The sequence below is a fragment of the Mastomys coucha genome, chromosome X (assembly GCF_008632895.1).
Source record: "Mastomys coucha isolate ucsf_1 chromosome X, UCSF_Mcou_1, whole genome shotgun sequence".
NCBI lineage: Eukaryota > Metazoa > Chordata > Mammalia > Rodentia > Muridae > Mastomys > Mastomys coucha.
In genome coordinates, this window is record NC_045030.1 from 132122080 (window position 1) to 132139639 (window position 17560).

The 17560-nt window shown below is 34.6% G+C and overlaps 1 protein-coding gene across 1 annotated transcript in view; it reads left to right on the top strand.

Annotated features, from left to right (window-relative positions):
- The window catches only part of Nrk (Nik related kinase), a 108724-nt gene that overhangs the window by 40360 nt on the left and 50804 nt on the right, over nt 1-17560 (top strand). The window contains exons 4-6 of the mRNA XM_031376998.1: nt 12434-12490; nt 13913-13984; nt 17349-17474. Coding sequence (XP_031232858.1) covers nt 12434-12490; nt 13913-13984; nt 17349-17474 — 255 coding nt within the window. The remainder of the gene's footprint in view (nt 1-12433; nt 12491-13912; nt 13985-17348; nt 17475-17560) is intronic.

Below are 17560 nucleotides of genomic sequence, written 5' to 3' on the forward strand. Positions count from 1 at the left end.
AATTATTATTTTTTCTTTACAACAGTTTATCTGTAGATTTGGATTTAATCAGGAGCTAGTTTGGAAAAATATATAAATGTCATTGGTGGGGCCTTCTTTAAAATCCAAGTTTTTCTCACTGATTAGCCACTAAAATTTCAAACAGGAAAAGAAAAGGAAGCAAGATAATTATCCTGCACTAATTAAACCTAATCATAAGACATTTCACAAAACAAGAAGTACAGGAAAGTCATCACCGATATCTAAAAGGAAGAAAAAAAATCGTATTTTAAAGTCTTAGACATACTTTCCTCCTCATGATTTTACTTTGACTGAGATTACCCAGAGATCTGTTTCAAAGGATAGTGATGGGTGACAGAATGCTTTGGTACCAGGATATGGATCATTTGATGTACAAACAAACTTTATAGGGAAGAATTTGGCTCCAAAATGGATGTATTGTATTTGTGGCTTTAACTTTCCCAAGTCAACATTTATGAACACAATTAGTGGCAGATGTTAGAACAGGGGTAGGGAGAGCTGTATTTACGGCGTCTTTAATGCTTCTCAGCAAATTTGCTAAATTTATTTCTAGTGGGAATTTTTTTTTTTGTCAGAGTGGGGCTATATAGTACATAGACAACAAGCTTATACTTTGTTTTGAAGTCTTATGTGGTTGGTTTGAAAGTAAAGATTTTCACCATTAAAAAGATAGAATGTAGCAAGAGAAGTCATAACTCATTCATTTGGGGGATAGGCCTGAGGGAGAATAATATATTGTATAAATGGTAGACAAGGAAAAATAGGTACATTTTGGAATGGTAGAAGAGAAATTTTATGAAATCCAAACCAAGTCATTGCATCACATCAATTACATTTGTATAAAAGCATAAAAAGAAATCACTGTGAAGACAGCAAGGACATTTTTAAGGATGCTGAAATTACAGAAGAGGGCAACTGTCCTGTTGAATAAATACTGTTGGGAGGAAAATTGTTCAGTTGCAGCACCCTCTATTCAGACTAACCATATTTCAGACTGCTGGGTAAGCTGAGCAGATAGATACACATACATACATGCAAAATTGTCATGTTCTATATTGACTTTCTGATATTTAGTCAAAGTATTTCACCCTTTAATAAACATATCTTATTTTTATCTGGTTGCTACAGTTAATAGGAACAGCCATGAGCTTCTATGTAGTTGAAGCTGATCTTCAACATTATCTTTGGACTTCTTCTTGTCTCGATGTAGCAATCCTATTGCCCTCAAATTGTCTTAGAAAGGTTCAATCCAATTTACTAATTTCAGCAAAATTCTTCAGCAAGATTCTTCACTTTTAATGATAATTAGCTGAAGTGGGGTCTACTCAGGGAAGTCTCAATTTTTATAATTTTTTTCAGATTAAGAGGGAGCCTGGCAATCTGAGAATTACATCTAGGTGACTTTCCTTTTGTACTAGAAACTTCACAGTGTCACCTCTCACCAATTTGTGAAGTGATTTATACAAATTATATAAGCAAGATATTTGTCAAAGCATTTCCAAGTCAATTTTACTATCAAAGTCAATTTACTCATGAATGCATGGGCCATTTTTTGCAAGATTATCTTCTATGGCTACCCTCATACATGGGCATTCTATTGCTTGAACACTCTTGCCCTTTGTTTGAAGATTAAAATTTGGATCTTCAAGTTTTTACATATTATTACCATTTTATTTAGATTACACACCTCAGAGATGTTGTAAATTTAATTTCTTCATGAAAGGATAGAACATACAATTATCACTATAATAGGAATTGTATACTACAATTCCCAGTGATAGTTAATAATCAGAAATCTAAGTGAAACACAAACACAATTTAGCATATAAAATTGCATAGTATATTTAGTTGCCTCGTAAACATGGAGACCTTGAGACTTCTATAGGTCACTGTCCACTATGCAAGCATGTCCATTTGGCAATTTTGCAAATTAAACCCATCTGTTTCTTAGGCAAATCATCAGGTATTTGGGATTCAAGTTCCTAGATCCTTTAAAATTAAATAAAATATTGAAGTACAGTATCTGAAACTATCACATGTAACAGTTCTACAAAGAAATCAAAGGCTTAGAGGAAAAAAAATACCATTTTTTTTTAAATGGTGGCAGAGACAATTGTTAGGTACAAAGTGTGAAAAGTTAAATTAATGTATGCATGTAAAGTGAAACACATCTATTTATATTTCTCTTATAGTTTTTGGTTGTGAGCTGAGCCTTTAATGGCTGAACCATCTCTCCAGCCATTGAATAATTCTGCTGTTTCAATTTGGTGGTTAAACTTGCTAAAAGTAAACAATTCGTTTCTGATTGACTTTCTGTAAGAGAAAACTTGGTCAGACCAGAATTAATTTAATTCATTAAGCCATTTATGGAGCCTAGATTTTACTAAAGAATAATAGATACATTTCACAAATTTGAAGCAAAATGGGCCACTCACATGAGTTATCTAGCTCTACACTTTACTCAAGTTTCTTGACATTCATCAAATATCAGTTAAAACCACAACCCTGCCCAATTTTGTTCATTTCACAAGAATAAATCATTCTCTTCTTCCTTCCCTTTTTCCGTCTGCATCCCTTTCTCCCAACTCCTGTGTCAGGAAGGCAGCTTACTGATATTTGACACTTTCACCTTCCTAAATTACCCAGCGAGAGGATAGAGCTGTCCCCTTTGACTCTCCCATATAGAAATCTAATTGTCAGTCTCCTCACCTGAGATGATTCCTGCCCACCTCCCATCTCTAGTTTTGAAACTGCTTCTTGTACTCTCTCGGCAGCTACCCAATGAAACAGTTTTGCAACAATTCGACTAAAGCAAAGTAACACTAAAACATTGTATCTGACTCATTACCTGTGACTGGAGGATGACAATAGTGAATTTGGAGGCAGTGGGAAGTTGTAGCTCATTCTGGGGAGAGAAGATTTATTATTGTGAGAAAAGAGGGTCATTAAGGAGGCCCTTGAGCTCAGTCTTTTGTGTATTTCCCCATGAAGGCTGTATTATTTGGCTTGTCATAGTTCACAATTAAATAAAGGTATACAATACGTGACAGTAAGAACAACCTCTAAACTACAGTGTTGACAGTGACTCATGACTCTAATACCAGCAAAGACCCTTGGAGACAAAATACTTTGGAGTTAAATCCCAGATGTAGATTTAGTGAGTTTTTTTTTTCCCTCATCTGTTGGAGTGGAAATACAGGAGCATGTTCCAATAGCTCTTCAGGCGTGCAACAAATGCTTAGGCCCACACAAGAGGTGAAGCCCTGTGCATTGCAGTTTATGAAAAAGTGGTAATTTGGCCCAGGAGCTAGTGAATTTAGTATATCAATAAAGAAGAATCAGATGACAGAAGTAAAATAAAACATCCTAACTTTGCCATCTTTCTTTATAAGAAAGGAATTAATCTTGCAGCCTTTTCAGCATGCCTGTGGCAAAGTCTAGGGGAGAATCTTCCCTTTGGCAGAATCTTGCCAGTACTGGCATTTTAGGAAAATTCATGGGAAAAAAAACCACTTCAGTCATATCCCCCTCAAAATAAATAAGCTAGGATCAAAGGATTCTTCACTTTGAGAGTGTTGTAGGTGGTACATTTCTAAAAATGGAAATCAGGCACAGTTTTATAAAAAGAAAACACTATCAGAAGAAATTTTGATGGTAGGATTTTATCTCTGTTGTGAAGTCTCAAATGGACTTGCTTTTCGTGGCTCACATTTATTTCTTTAAGCAATAAGAGGTTTAATACACTCATCCCTTTTAAAGTTTATTGTTCTATTATTAAAATATAAGAACTTCCACGCAAAGGAATGGAAAATATGTTCTAAAATAAGTGAAGTTAAATTAGTAAAATTACAAGGAGATATTAATGCAATACGTCCAGAGTTACGATGGAAATCTTTGACCTCTGTCTCAGAACTTTTATACATGAAGTTGGCAAAATTGCTAAGAATACAACTAGGACATTTGGTCTCTTCGAACTGTGATGGATTCTGCTATCAACAAGTAGAGAATAACCATTTTGTCAGGTATACAAGGGTCATTTTAATAACCTGATTGTATGCTTAAGTATAAAGAAAATATCATATTTCAGGGATCCATATTGTATAAAACGTGCTCTGGCTAAATTCAACAAAATTTACAAAGCAATGACAGAATGCAACAAAACTGTCTGTGATATATCTGGAAAAGGAACACATGCCTCTGTCTATAATTTGTAGGCAAATGACTACTTAATTATAAACTCAAAAGCATCTTGTCTGAGATCCTTATCTAATCCAGTAGTGCTTTTTGCTTGTGACATTTAAAGCTTATCAAATAATAATACATTCATGGCATAATTCATAAATATTTGCTGAAGGCCTAGACAAAGAATTGCTAAAATCATTAATATAATTAACTTACTTTTAGAGGAATTATTTAATCTACTTGCAAAAGTGGTTTTGTTCAAATTTTTGGCACTATTATATCATATGTCATGTATCTGGCTTGATGAATAGTTTAAAGGTGATATGCAAAAAATAAAAAAAAAAAGAAAGAAAAGAAAACTCCACAGAGACAGTTTGAAAGACTAAAAACAACAGTAGAATAGGAAGGAATTCTCTGACTGTGCTTTGGTTCTATTGTTAATTCTGTCACTGACCATGTGGATTAACAAATTTAGGGATGAGTAGTGCAGAATATAATATGAAAAATATGAAATAAATTGAAAGGGATGAAAAAAGTCAAAATTTTCAACAAGGACAATTTTCATCCTCTCTGTGTGCCCATGATATGTATATCTTTTTTTTTTTCCTTCATTTTCGACCTGAGAATATTTTCCCATCAATATATGTCTCCTTTAGATGACTGTCTTGGTCTCTCAGATTACTTTACTTTTTTCAGATTGCCTTACTAAATTTAACTACCTGTCCTCAATGATTTTCTTCTTTAGGGTACCCTTAAAATATCCTGCACAGTGCACGTAAAAACTTCTCTTGAAGTCATAAACACCCTGTTCACGTTAGCGTCATATGCAGGTCTTTTGTGTTTAAGCCTCTACTGGTAGAACTGGTAGAGTTAAGAATCTCCTTTGGGGTGGGTAGATTTTGAAGGCAATGTTGATGCTTTGGGCTGCGCCCCTCCCCTCCCCCATCAGCCAGCTGTTTCAATGCTTTCCTTACACTGGTTGCCCTGCTTGATAGAATCAGAGACACTGCCCCTCACATCTGTCAGAACAGATGGAATACATTCTGTGTGAGTGTTAACTGATTCATGCATTGCATAAAGAAAGCAGTTTATGTTAAAACATTGTGACATTGTGGTGAAGCATTATCCATTCTGGCTAGAACCTGTTTGCTTAGAAAAGATGTGTTTCTTTGCCCTTGCTCATGCCTTGACACACTGTCCCATGGTTAAGTCTAAAGATATCTTACCAAAAAAAAAAAAAATCTCCATGATCATGAGAAGGAGAAAAAATAGTGACAGAGAAGGAAAGGGAGGAAAAGAGTGTGAAAAGAAATAGCTTCTGGGATCTGAATTTATGCTTATATTTGTAATGTATAGTACCTCCAAAAGGGAAACAAAAGTCATAGGCTTAAACGCACACACATAGTTATGTAGGTATCTTTTATCATGGTTTCACTGTACTTTAATGAATAATGATGCTTGGAAGTGTGAGCAGTGGTTTTGAGAGCATCTAAGACCGAGTCATGCATGTCATACTTTCCTCAACATATGAAGTTCTAGTTTATAGACTGTGACTATTTTTAAGGGCTTGTGTCCTCTCTTTGTTCATGGGAGTGTGAATATGCCATGAATACGCAGATGCTAACATAGAACAAAAGATGATGTTGGATCCCCTGGAAGTAGAGTTACAGGTGACTGTCAGCAATCTGATATGGGTGCTGGAAACCAAGCTTGGGTCCTCTGAAAGGGCAGCCAGTGTTCTTAGTCTCTGAGCCCACTTTTCATGCCCAAGGGCTATGACTTTCAATTTGTATTAATGGCCAACATTGAAAGTTTTATGATGCCACCTACCTGTAAGAATGAACGTCAATGGTTTTGTAATTTTTGACACCTCTAGACCTGGCTTATGGTGTAGGAGTCTATTGAGGACACCCCTTAGTTACCTAGTAGCCACTATCCATATATTTCTAGCCACAAATTTTGAACTTTATTGCCCATTTTATGCAGTTTGCTGTTTGAGTGTTGTAGTGTCAGAGAGAGCAGCTCCATTTGCAAATGATGTTACTTCATATTTTGACCTATTTTTTCCCTGCAGGAGTAATAACAAGGGTAATAAAAGTCAGTTGAAGCTGCTGTATAAGCACACACAACTGCCTCAAATTACAGGGCAGATCCTAAGCTACAAAGCCACTGAGACCGCCAAGGCCCTCTTCCGACTATTTCACAGTTGTTCTAAAGCATGGGCATGACTGTCCCAGATTATTGGAAGAGGAAAAACATTAGTCTGTCTGGTTATTCTGGTGCTTCTGTAGCTTTTCACTTGCAAAATCTGGTTCACTCTGAATCCATTTACTAAGCTAGCCAAGGTTTTTGTAATTGGATGGTTTGCTACCAAAGGAAGAGATGAAACACTTGGTGTTCTCAGCACTTCACACCTCTGAGCTCAGTCGAACCACAAGGGGTATATATCGTGGATATTTAGTAAAGGTTTCAGCGTAGTAGCATCACTGAGGATTAGGCAATATCCCCTGACACACTAACCTTGTGTGGGTTTGGCAAGAGCCTTGGCACCTCTTCCTTTTATTAGGCCCCTGCCCTCTGACATGGAGGAGCACGTATCTTTCCAAGCCTTGAGGCTTTCTAACAGAAGAGAATTGCATGGAACTTTGAGTAGCTAGCCTCACAGTGTAACCACAGACATGATTACAGGGTTGAAGAAGGGAAATTCACCTACTGATAATTAATGCTCTTTGGATTCCTGGAGTACCAAGCAACACGGCAGAGCTTAACGGGCTCTGTCTGAAATCTCAGTGTATGCTAGTGCTTATTAGGTGTTATGATCTCTCTAAATTGCCTCCTCATTTGTGTGGCATAAAAATTATCTTGTGTTTCACCATCACCCATGTGTCTACCCTCACCACTGGGCCCAGCCCTTTCTGTTTTGGAATCATACTGTGATTGAGTTGATTTAGCCCAATACACCTTTGCTGAATGCCTGTGACCCTAAAATTAAATAAAAATAAAAATTTTCTTTAAAAAGTTCTCATCTAGGTAAATGATTCATTTGCTAAAAGGAATGTATGGATCTTAGACACAGAGTATCAAGTGATTATATAACTTAAATTTATGTTACATAAATACCTGGAGTGTAAATTTACCTTCGTTTTATGCAATGACATGTCTTCATAGTGGCATGTAAGTAGCAACTGTTTTATAAAGAGTATTTATAATGTCTTTAAGAAATCTGTTACAATTTTTAACAGAAACATGACTACTTATTGTCCGTACCTTTAACTTGCAGTGCAATATAGTTTGATTATAGAAGTCTTAAATCCTAAGGCCCAAAACTTAAAATACTATTTATTCAGTTTCAGCTTCCAACTGCTTTGAGCCACAATTATTTGCAGCTGCCTATTCTGAGTTTCCTTTAATAGGGTTGGGGAGGGAGGGATGGAAAGAAAGGAGAGAGAGAGAGAGAGAGAGAGAGAGAGAGAGAGAGAGAGAGAGAGGAAAGAAAGGGAGAGATATCACACCTAAGAAGCCGTTTCCAATTTTGATACATATGACTCTATAAAAACCTTTGTAGTAATGAGATGTTCATGCAAATATTGAATAATAGATCCTGCATAATATTCTTTGACCAGCCTTCAGTCCAATGTAATGATCACAGTGTGTGTTTATGCAGGATACTAAGCTTTGTGAGAATGAAAACGGGTGTGCCTTGATAATTTTGTTGTGTATTATCATCTATCTAATATCTAAGTTTCTTAAAACTTATTTTTAAAAAAACTTTGAAACTCATAAATTCTCTTTTCTTCCCAAATATACTACAGCTCCTTCTTGGAGAGTGATTGGCATTTCATATAATTCCTCAGTTCTCACCCTCTATCTTCACCATATCATGGCTTGTTTTGATCATTCTTCCACTGATTACTCTCAATACATCTATCATTTTGGGCTTCCTGAGCTGTTTTGTGATGATGGAAGGACAAGAAGGAAACAATAGAAGCCATCCATGTAAGAAACCGCATCCTTTTTTACCAGTCTGAAAGGATGGTTAAGGAGAGAACATGCTTAGAAGGAGAGTCCTTAGCTAGCCACTTGCTTTTATGTATCTGGACAGACCTGTTGGTAGAATCTATTCTGTTAGCCACAGTGTCTCAGGGAGAACCCCTAGATACTGCTTATGGCTGCCCTTGTGGGGGCCATCAAGGATCAGATGGATCTCTTGCTAGTGACCAAAACAGACGAGGAAGAACAAAACTATGTGAGTCAAAGCAAGCCACGCAGTTATAGAATGGACTCAAGTAGCTCAGTGGTCTTTCTCCACCACGAACCCAACTGAAAAGAAAGAATGCCAGGGAGATTATGTGCTTTCAGTTTGCCAACTAAAAGCAAGATAAATGACTGGAGGGACTCTGAATGAATGGCTGAAGAGAAAGCAGTTTTTCCACAACAATTTCTTTAACTACATGATATAAAAAAATTATCTAATGAAAATTACAAGGCCATCAAGAACTATCCTATATTCTTTCTAGGGGAAAACATAGTAATTAACTGTTGCAGAATGATGGATTTTACAAACACAGCTGTCACAACTGCTATTTTAAATCATTTGTTATGGTTTAAAATGTATAATCCCCAAGAAATTGATCATTACTGCAATTCAATGCTGAATTTTCAGTGCCTTAACAATTTTGAGGTTTGCATCAGCCTATTAGCTAACAAAAGCCAGTCACAAAGTACTCCGCTAATGGCTTATCTCTCACTGATGTCTTCTCTCTCCTTTTCAGCACAGTTTTATTATTTTTTTTCACTGACATTTCTGCTTGTGACTAAAGCAGGTGCGCCCTGACATTCCATGTTCAGTTTTCTGCTGCATGGCCATGCTCCCATTTCTAAACATTTTTGCATTTAATGGTTGGGTATTCCTACACAGCATTGCCTAATAATACTGGCTTGTGAAGTTCTATGCAAGTGACACCACCATTTAATTCCCAGTCTTTTCAAATACTGGGCCAGATTCATGTTCCAATTGGCATCTGTATTATCTCTTCCATGAAGCTTTTCCAACTATTCTAATGGAAATCAGCAAATAACTGGAAGAGAACTTCATCTTCTCCTGAACAGCTCCAAAGGTGTAGGAGAATAGTATAAAATAAAACCAAAGAAATTCTTACTGAAAAGTGCTGTACCAAGAGAATGGAAAAAAATAAAAAAGCTTGGAAAGGTGGTTGACTTATTGGTCACTTAGGAGCTGGACTCTGATGATGCACGAATTTCTTCTGTCGTCATCAGTTCACTTACATTTACTTCTGGAACTTTATTATTTTCAAGATACTTCCCCAAAGTGTAATTAGTCTTGTGCATAGTAATTTGACTTCCCAAAGTAATTGATACTAAGAAGGAATACATGTCTTCTTGTAACCCACACAATGTATTCATGATTTTACCTTCATGTTTAATGGATATCAAGGGTTAGTCTTCCATTAAAGAAATAATTTATACAAGTGTATAAGGATTATACATGTATATAATGTATATACATGTATATAATACTTTATACATGTATATCCATATGTTTGTATGTGATCACTCTTAAATTTAGGAGCGTGTAGTATTTTCTGTTAAAAAGATACATTCAAAATGCTGGTGTTAATTTTCAGGCTCATGAAGACCAAGAGCACAGTAATGAACTCTGTTTTTCCAGGAGGAAGCAAACTAAATAATGATGTTTATTTGATTACCTAAGTTAATTAAGAACACAAATCTTTGCCAAGTTGAAATTAGCACATTGAGGGATTTATTTTTTTTCTCCCGAGTTTCTTCAAATAGATCTGTGAAAATAATACTTGTTTAGTTGTGAAAGCATTATATGTTGTTAGGATAGTTGTTTATGATCTGATTAATGTCTTTCTTATGGTAGCCTATATTCATTGTCCTGGACACTTTAACCAATTCAACTGGAAATTCAAAACTATTTGAGTAAAAAGTCCTTGAATTTTCTTTTCCCTGTTATAGGTGTACACATCTTAAAACTTACGACTCAAGGCAATTTATCTTTTTAGTAATTTTTGAGTATTTTATATTTTAAGAAATATTATTATTCCAGTGCAACCAGCGGGTCCCTGTATATTGTTGATATTTCTATAGGAAAAGTGAATGACAAAATTCAGTTTATGTTTGTGGGCTTTTCAATACCCAGTACCTCGGTGACAGTTCTGATTACTTTAGAGTACAAAAACCTATCTGCTTTCTTAGAACTTTCTACATATGTTTAATTCCTATCTGCTTTCTTAGAACTTTCTACATATATTTAATTTTGCATAAAACACAAATCATACCTGAAAAGAAAAAGACCATATCTAACCCACATTACCAAATACTGCCCTCCTCTCACTACAAGGCCTTCAGCTCTCAGCAGAAAGCAGCTTCCACATAACCAGCAAGCCACAAGATGGCACTACTGAACAATTAGTTTATTTCCAAAAGTTACCTTTTAGATTCTCTTATCTAGTGAAGAATAACAGTATACTCCTTCAAAACTGACATCAGTAACTTCCAATGGTTTATAATATGACAAGGAATGAGTAGTGGAGACACTTCACAGGTCTTACATTAACTGATCAAAGTCACTTCCTCATAATTGTTATGTTGTGATACATGTGATGATGCACATGGGGGTGAGAGGACCTCCCGTTTATTTGTTCTTCTCCTGCAAGTGTGTAATCTCAGGAGAATTACAGGAAAGCTTCAGATAAACACAAGCTGAGGTATCTTTTATAAAATGGTTGCTCATAAACCATAATACAGTTTAAGAGAGTAGTATGCCCATATTAATTTTTATACTGTAATCATGTAATATATGATATTTTTAAAACTATTGTCTGAATTTAAAATGACTTCATAATACATGTTAAAAATATCAGAGTACAAGGGCAAAGACTGGAATGTTATTTTAATAGCAGCAATTTATAATTATGTATTTTTGTATGCATTAGGCATAATTGTTGGTTCTTAACCTATTACATGAGTCTAAGACCTAGGGTTTATTTTTCCTTTAGGAATAATGAATAACTTCTTGAAACACCATGTTAGTATATAATTGGCTGATGAAAAGCTGTGTAATTTTTTAATGAGAGTCAATCCCTGATCATTGATTGAGAGAATATTAAAAATTTCTTTTTACTTCATGAATACCAGCACTTAATGATGTTCAATTACTTCACTAATGTGTATTCACAAGTATGAAAGTGATATGGTTCAAAATTTGCAGATTATGCATGATTAATATTCTTGCAAGCATGCCAAATGCTTGATATTGCACAGAATGGTAGTACGAAGAGAACAGCAGTTTGACCCATGAATAACCTCTCAGAATCAAAAAAGGAAAGTTGTAATTCTCTTTGCCTACAGAGAAAATTCAGGGATGACCAAATAAGGTCACAATCTGGAGTGCAAGGTGAAATTCAAATTTGGGAGACTACTGTTCAACCTAGTATAGTCCAAGAATAATTTTCTGCTAGAGAACTATCACATAAGGCATTCTGCTTAGCTTACACATAATAACACAGGGGAGGAATTTTTCTATTACCACAGCATGAGATATTTTTGAAAATTAATAGCCACAAAATAATCTAATTGTAGAAACTATATATTTATTTTAATATTATTATAAATATATGATTTGCATTTAGGCTAAGACTACATTATTAGAAATCATTATGATTCCACTAAGAAAAAATTTCCAGAACTATTTTGTGAGTCTTGTGGTTCCTGTGATTCAAGACGTATTAAAACATTTAGAGTCTGTTAGATTAATTATGCATCAGTGATCATTATGGAAGTAATATTCAATAGGAAGATATCTTTGCACAGTACTATATTCATATAGGTCAAAAATGTACAGTAAATATCTTCTATTTTGTTACTTTCAATTAAAAATTTGCATTGTTCATCTGGATTCTTCAGTGGAACACAAATTGAGACTATTAATTATATTGAATAAACAATGTCCATGGCTTAATATTAGCACAAAATATAAGCTACTTAATAAACTTGCTTCATTTTCAATGAAGTGCTATGGCTTTATTTCAATGTTGATAACATAGCTATGTTTGCTATAAACACCTGTATATATTTTATAACATGCTATGTCCTTGCCATTATTTAATTATATTTCACTTTATTAGTTTCTTGGTTGCTGGGTAAATAGCAAACATTTGACACATATCAATTTCCTTTCTTTCAGGGAATCCATGAAAAGACTGGTTCTTTAGTGGCTGTTAAAGTAATGAATGCCCGGAAGGTAATCAATACTGTGTCCTCTCTGCATTCTGCTCACTTAATACACTGTACAGAAGATAAACAATGCCAAAATCGTTGGTTAGAAATCATGATTTCATAGACTAGTGAGATAATCCAGAATAATTATAGGCTTGTAATGACAGTTATTAATGTATTACAATTACTGGTTTGTTATATTTCCACATTAAAAATACTTCACTCGTACCATGAATTCTAAATATTTGATATTATAAACCAATTGGGAAAGTATCGTCCTCTCTATTTCCAGTTGATCATCTATTGTTGGGGATAACAAAGGAGATAGCTCCTTTAATAGTGCATTAATATGGCTCTGCTCTGTCTTACTTTTTCTCCAATCATTCCTTCTGAGAATTGAGGCCATTAGATTCCCAATGACAGGTAGAAGCAAAGACATTGTCAGAGAAGCATATCTTTCATATGTTTTCTGACAGATAAGCAAGAGAGACAATTTAATTGGCACTGTTCCTGCTAACATTCATAAAACTGTGTCCCAGTTCATAATCTGTTGTCAAAGAATTTGTGAATTCTGCCCACTTTCTTTAGTACTTCACTTTCTCAAGGTACTATTAACACAAATGTAACAGAAGTTAAGAAATTTTAATTTCATTATATCCCAAAGGAAAACCACTCATAAGACTAGGTAGCTTTATGGAACTGCTATACCTTACAATGAACTGTTCCTTTGCAATTAGTGAAGAAACCAAAGGGTACTTTTGTTTGCTAAGGAAATGTAGCCAACCAATGTGAGATTCAGGAAATTTGGGAGTTTTGTGCATTTATAAAATTCAACTCCCAAAGAATCCACTGCTTTTATTTATTTTTTTATTTTTTTATTTTTATTTTTGGTTTTTCAATACAAGGTTTCTCTATGTAGCCTTGGCTGTTCTGGAATTCACTCTGTAGACCAGGCTGGCCTCGAACTCAGAAATCCACCTGCCTCTGCCTCCCAAATGCTGGGATTAAAGGCATGCGCCACCACTGCCCAGCAAATCCACTGTTTTTTAAAGTGAGATTGTATAAGATACTTAATTTCTTATTTTATCTTAGGAGCGCTACACCCATATTAAATCTTTGAATATTTAAATATTGAATATTAAAAGTCATGGTACATCAATAGATGTTTAATATTTACTATTTGCATTTGTAAAAGGAAAAAAACACTCACTATTGCAAAATGTCCCCTTAATGTGTCAGTTACAGCCACTAACATAATTTTGTTCCCAGTTTACACATGCTATAAGAAATTGAAATTTTAGATTAATGCTACTAGTGTACAGTAAGAAAGGAATGATGGTCCATTCATCTACAATTTAGTGCTAAAATAGCACAAAGTACTTTGGCATAAATTATTGTAAGAGTGTACTAGTAGGTCTAAGAATATTTTTCTTGCTCTTTTATTCAGAATCCTTTGCCTGAAATAGGAAGACGGGTGAGAGTGAATAAATACCAAAAGTCTGTTGGATGGAGATACAGCGTGAGTGCTTAGCTTTCCTTGGCACCTCCCTAGTCCTTCCCTTGATTTTAGCTTTCAGTTCATTCTTTGCATTATCTCTGTGTGGGCTCCCTCTAAACTGCTCTTAGTGGAAATGATAACACATAGCTCTTCTACTATTCATATGAATTTACTCATCAGAGTTCAACACTGACATCTGTGCCTTTACACAGTCAATTATTGGCTGCGGAGGGGGAATGAGTGTGTGTACAGTACATAGAGCCTTCACATTGGCTAGCAACAAAGGAAGAGCTGACTGTGCTAAGAATATTGCTTTCCTAAAATTGACCGTCACAAAGTACTTTTTTCACATAGTGCACACCTTCTTTAGAACAAGTCTCTATGGCCCAGTTATGGTGATCACAGACACCATTGTATTTGAGCCAAATTAATGGCTGCTTTTTAAATTGCAAAACTAATAATAGAAAGCCAAGCGAGTACCCATCCTAAGACTCTTTGAGTAATTGTCCACAATACTTGTACACAGGAAGGAATATGAACCACTTTCTTCTTGCAGAATTATTGATGTCTCTCCTATCTCAATAATCACTGGTTTTAGAATAAGTTCAGGTATACAGAACTGTATTTCTCAAAATACCTTAGTTTTCTATGAAAGTGTTATATAAGCCTAAAACAAAAATTATTGTTCATATCAATATATTTCATTGATATAATTTTTCTAGTTTTCTTTCCTGCAGTCAAATAAATAAGGTTCCTTTATGTTCAGCCTTTATGCCTTCATAAATATAATGACATGTACATTAAAAATAACCCTTTCTATTAACACAAACACATTTGAAATCTTTCTAGGTATATGAAAACCCACTGCCGAATGCCTTCATGATTCATCTGTTACACAACAGGCTTCTTTTAGTTTATAATGTAGTCTAATAGTAGAAGCATCTTCAGAGGAAGCAGCTATAACCAGCTTTCATAGATTAAAAAAAAATCAAAGAAATGTAAAATAGAATCAGTAGGTTAATTCTACTTTTCTCAAAAGTATTTATTAATAAAAAGTTAACATGTCCCAAACTTTGCTGGTATTCTTTCCATATTAAAAAAGGGAGGACTTTGGTTGTAGCATTGGTGAATCTACAAAGGGAATTCTGGCATCCTTGAGCTGCCTCTTGACAAAAAGCAGGATATTCGGGCCAGTCTGGGATCAACTGGCACAGAGCCAGGAAACACTGTAGCATCATATTACTGGGAGATGTGTGAGAGTTTTAAATTACCCACTTGGCCTGATGGATATTATGTACTTGTGTGTTTCTTACAAGCTCAACTTCCCGTTAATTGAGAGTGGCAAACACACTAATGCTTTCCAAACATATCTGATCTTCATTTATTTGTTTTGGGAGAGTTTACATTTATGTGGGAAACCCACTCTTGGAAGTTTTTTTTTTTTTTCAAGTCATGTCTTTTGAATTCTATGGTTATGTTTTAGTCAAGGAACAGTGATGCTAGCTAATCTGTTAGCATCTCTAAATCAGCTTGACTATTTTGGCTAACAGTGTGTTAGCTGAACATACATAGATCTTCTATGAAGACAGGACAATGTTCCTATCTTCTACTGTACTATTTAAAGTAAATGGAATCCTGGGGAGAGAAGTGAGTTTCTTACTACGGAGAGTAAAGAGAAGTGTTCCAATACTCAAAGTTGTTGTTCTTTCCTAGCTAAGGTCAAATTCTCTTTTGATAGAGTTGTCCCTTGAAACTTTGCTTTTCACCTCAGTGATCTCATCTAGTCAGGTGGATTCAATGATCAATAAAATGATAATTCTTAGAAAAGAATACTTCAACATCTGTCCTCATCCTGTGCATCAGACCCATATAGCCATTCTTTATAATTTTATGCTGCCACCAAATGATATACAAGTATTCACTGTTATAGGTAGATGTGTTTGATATATTAATAGAAAATTTGAAAGAAAAATATGCAAGCCTTTAAAGTAAAATAAATGCTACATATGCCTATGTGTAGCTATTGTATGTATCATATGATGCATATGTGTATTGTGCATTTATCACTTTAGTCTCTAGCTACTTTATTAGTATACACAACTCTGACAGAATGTGGACTACAATCTTTAACAAGAGTCTGTAAAATAATCAGAGAGACTAAATCATTACTTGCTTTATTACAGAGACATGATGTACAGCTGTTATGATTAGGGACACAAAATTTTATTATAAACTTACTTTAGAAGATTAACATCAAATGAGCCCATACCTTTAAATGTATTAAAGGCTAATCACAACATTCTGCCACATAAATGTACAAGCTCTATAAATGTACAAGAAAAAAAAAAGGACTGAAAATGGATCAAATACCTAAACATAAGAGGTAAAACTATAAAATGCTTAGAAAATAACATAAAGCTAAATGTCTGTGATTTTGATTTGAAGATGAATACTTAGGAAACAAAACGCACTAACAATAGAACAATAAGTTGGACTTTATCAAAAGTAAAAATGTGAGTGCCCTAAAGAACACATGAAAGAGTAGGTGAAGATACTTATAAGTCATATATAACACACACATATATATACACATTTATATATATGAAAAAAATTGATTCAATACACACACCAGCTAGTAAGAAATTGATAAAATAATCTGAAGCTCTTTCTTCCCAGGAGATTATAAATCAAAACCACATGATATTGTCACTGCACCCTCAAAGAACAGATATAATGACTACTGGTGAATTTGAGCAGTCAGAACTTCCTATAAATGTATATTGGTAAGGAAAAATGATGCAATGGTTGTTGAAAACGAGTTTGGCCTTTCATCACAATATTCAACATCCCAGATTCATCAGAATGAATTGCAAACACATACACTAAGAAAGTTGACATGAATGCTTATAGAAACATTATTCACAGTGCCCATCATTTGATTATAAACCAAAATCAATGAAACACTAATATTTTATGAATCACTATTTCATGCATAAAGCTCAAAAATAGCTAGTCTAAAAACAATACACATTATAAAATACCATTTATATACTTTGGATAGAATATAAATGAGTGGTTTCTCTATTTTAAGTTGCTGAAGCATACAGTATATGAATTGTATCTCAATGAAATTAGAAAAAATATTACACCATTTATTGAATAATTTCTTAAGGTCCAGTGCTGCTGTTCTTGGGTCATATTATAAGAACTTCTAAACTAAGAAATCTTTCTTTTACTCTTTCTTTTGTTCCTGAATTTTAACTTTATAAAAAGATTTCCATTAACTGTTAATCCTGTAAGATGTTCCTTTACATTATACATTATATTTTAGAGACTAACTGCCACTGATTTGGGCTCAAAAGAAAGATTTGCTTTCACTCTTTAGGATGAAGAAGAGGATCTTAGGACTGAGCTCAATCTGCTGAGGAAGTACTCGTTCCACAAAAACATTGTGACCTTCTATGGAGCGTTTTTCAAGCTGAATCCCCCTGGCCATCAGCACCAACTTTGGGTATGTTTTTCTTTGCCCTGTGGTAATGTATGCACCAGTAACTGGTAGCCAGCTGTGTGGAACTGTTCATAAGCTAGCTCTGGAAA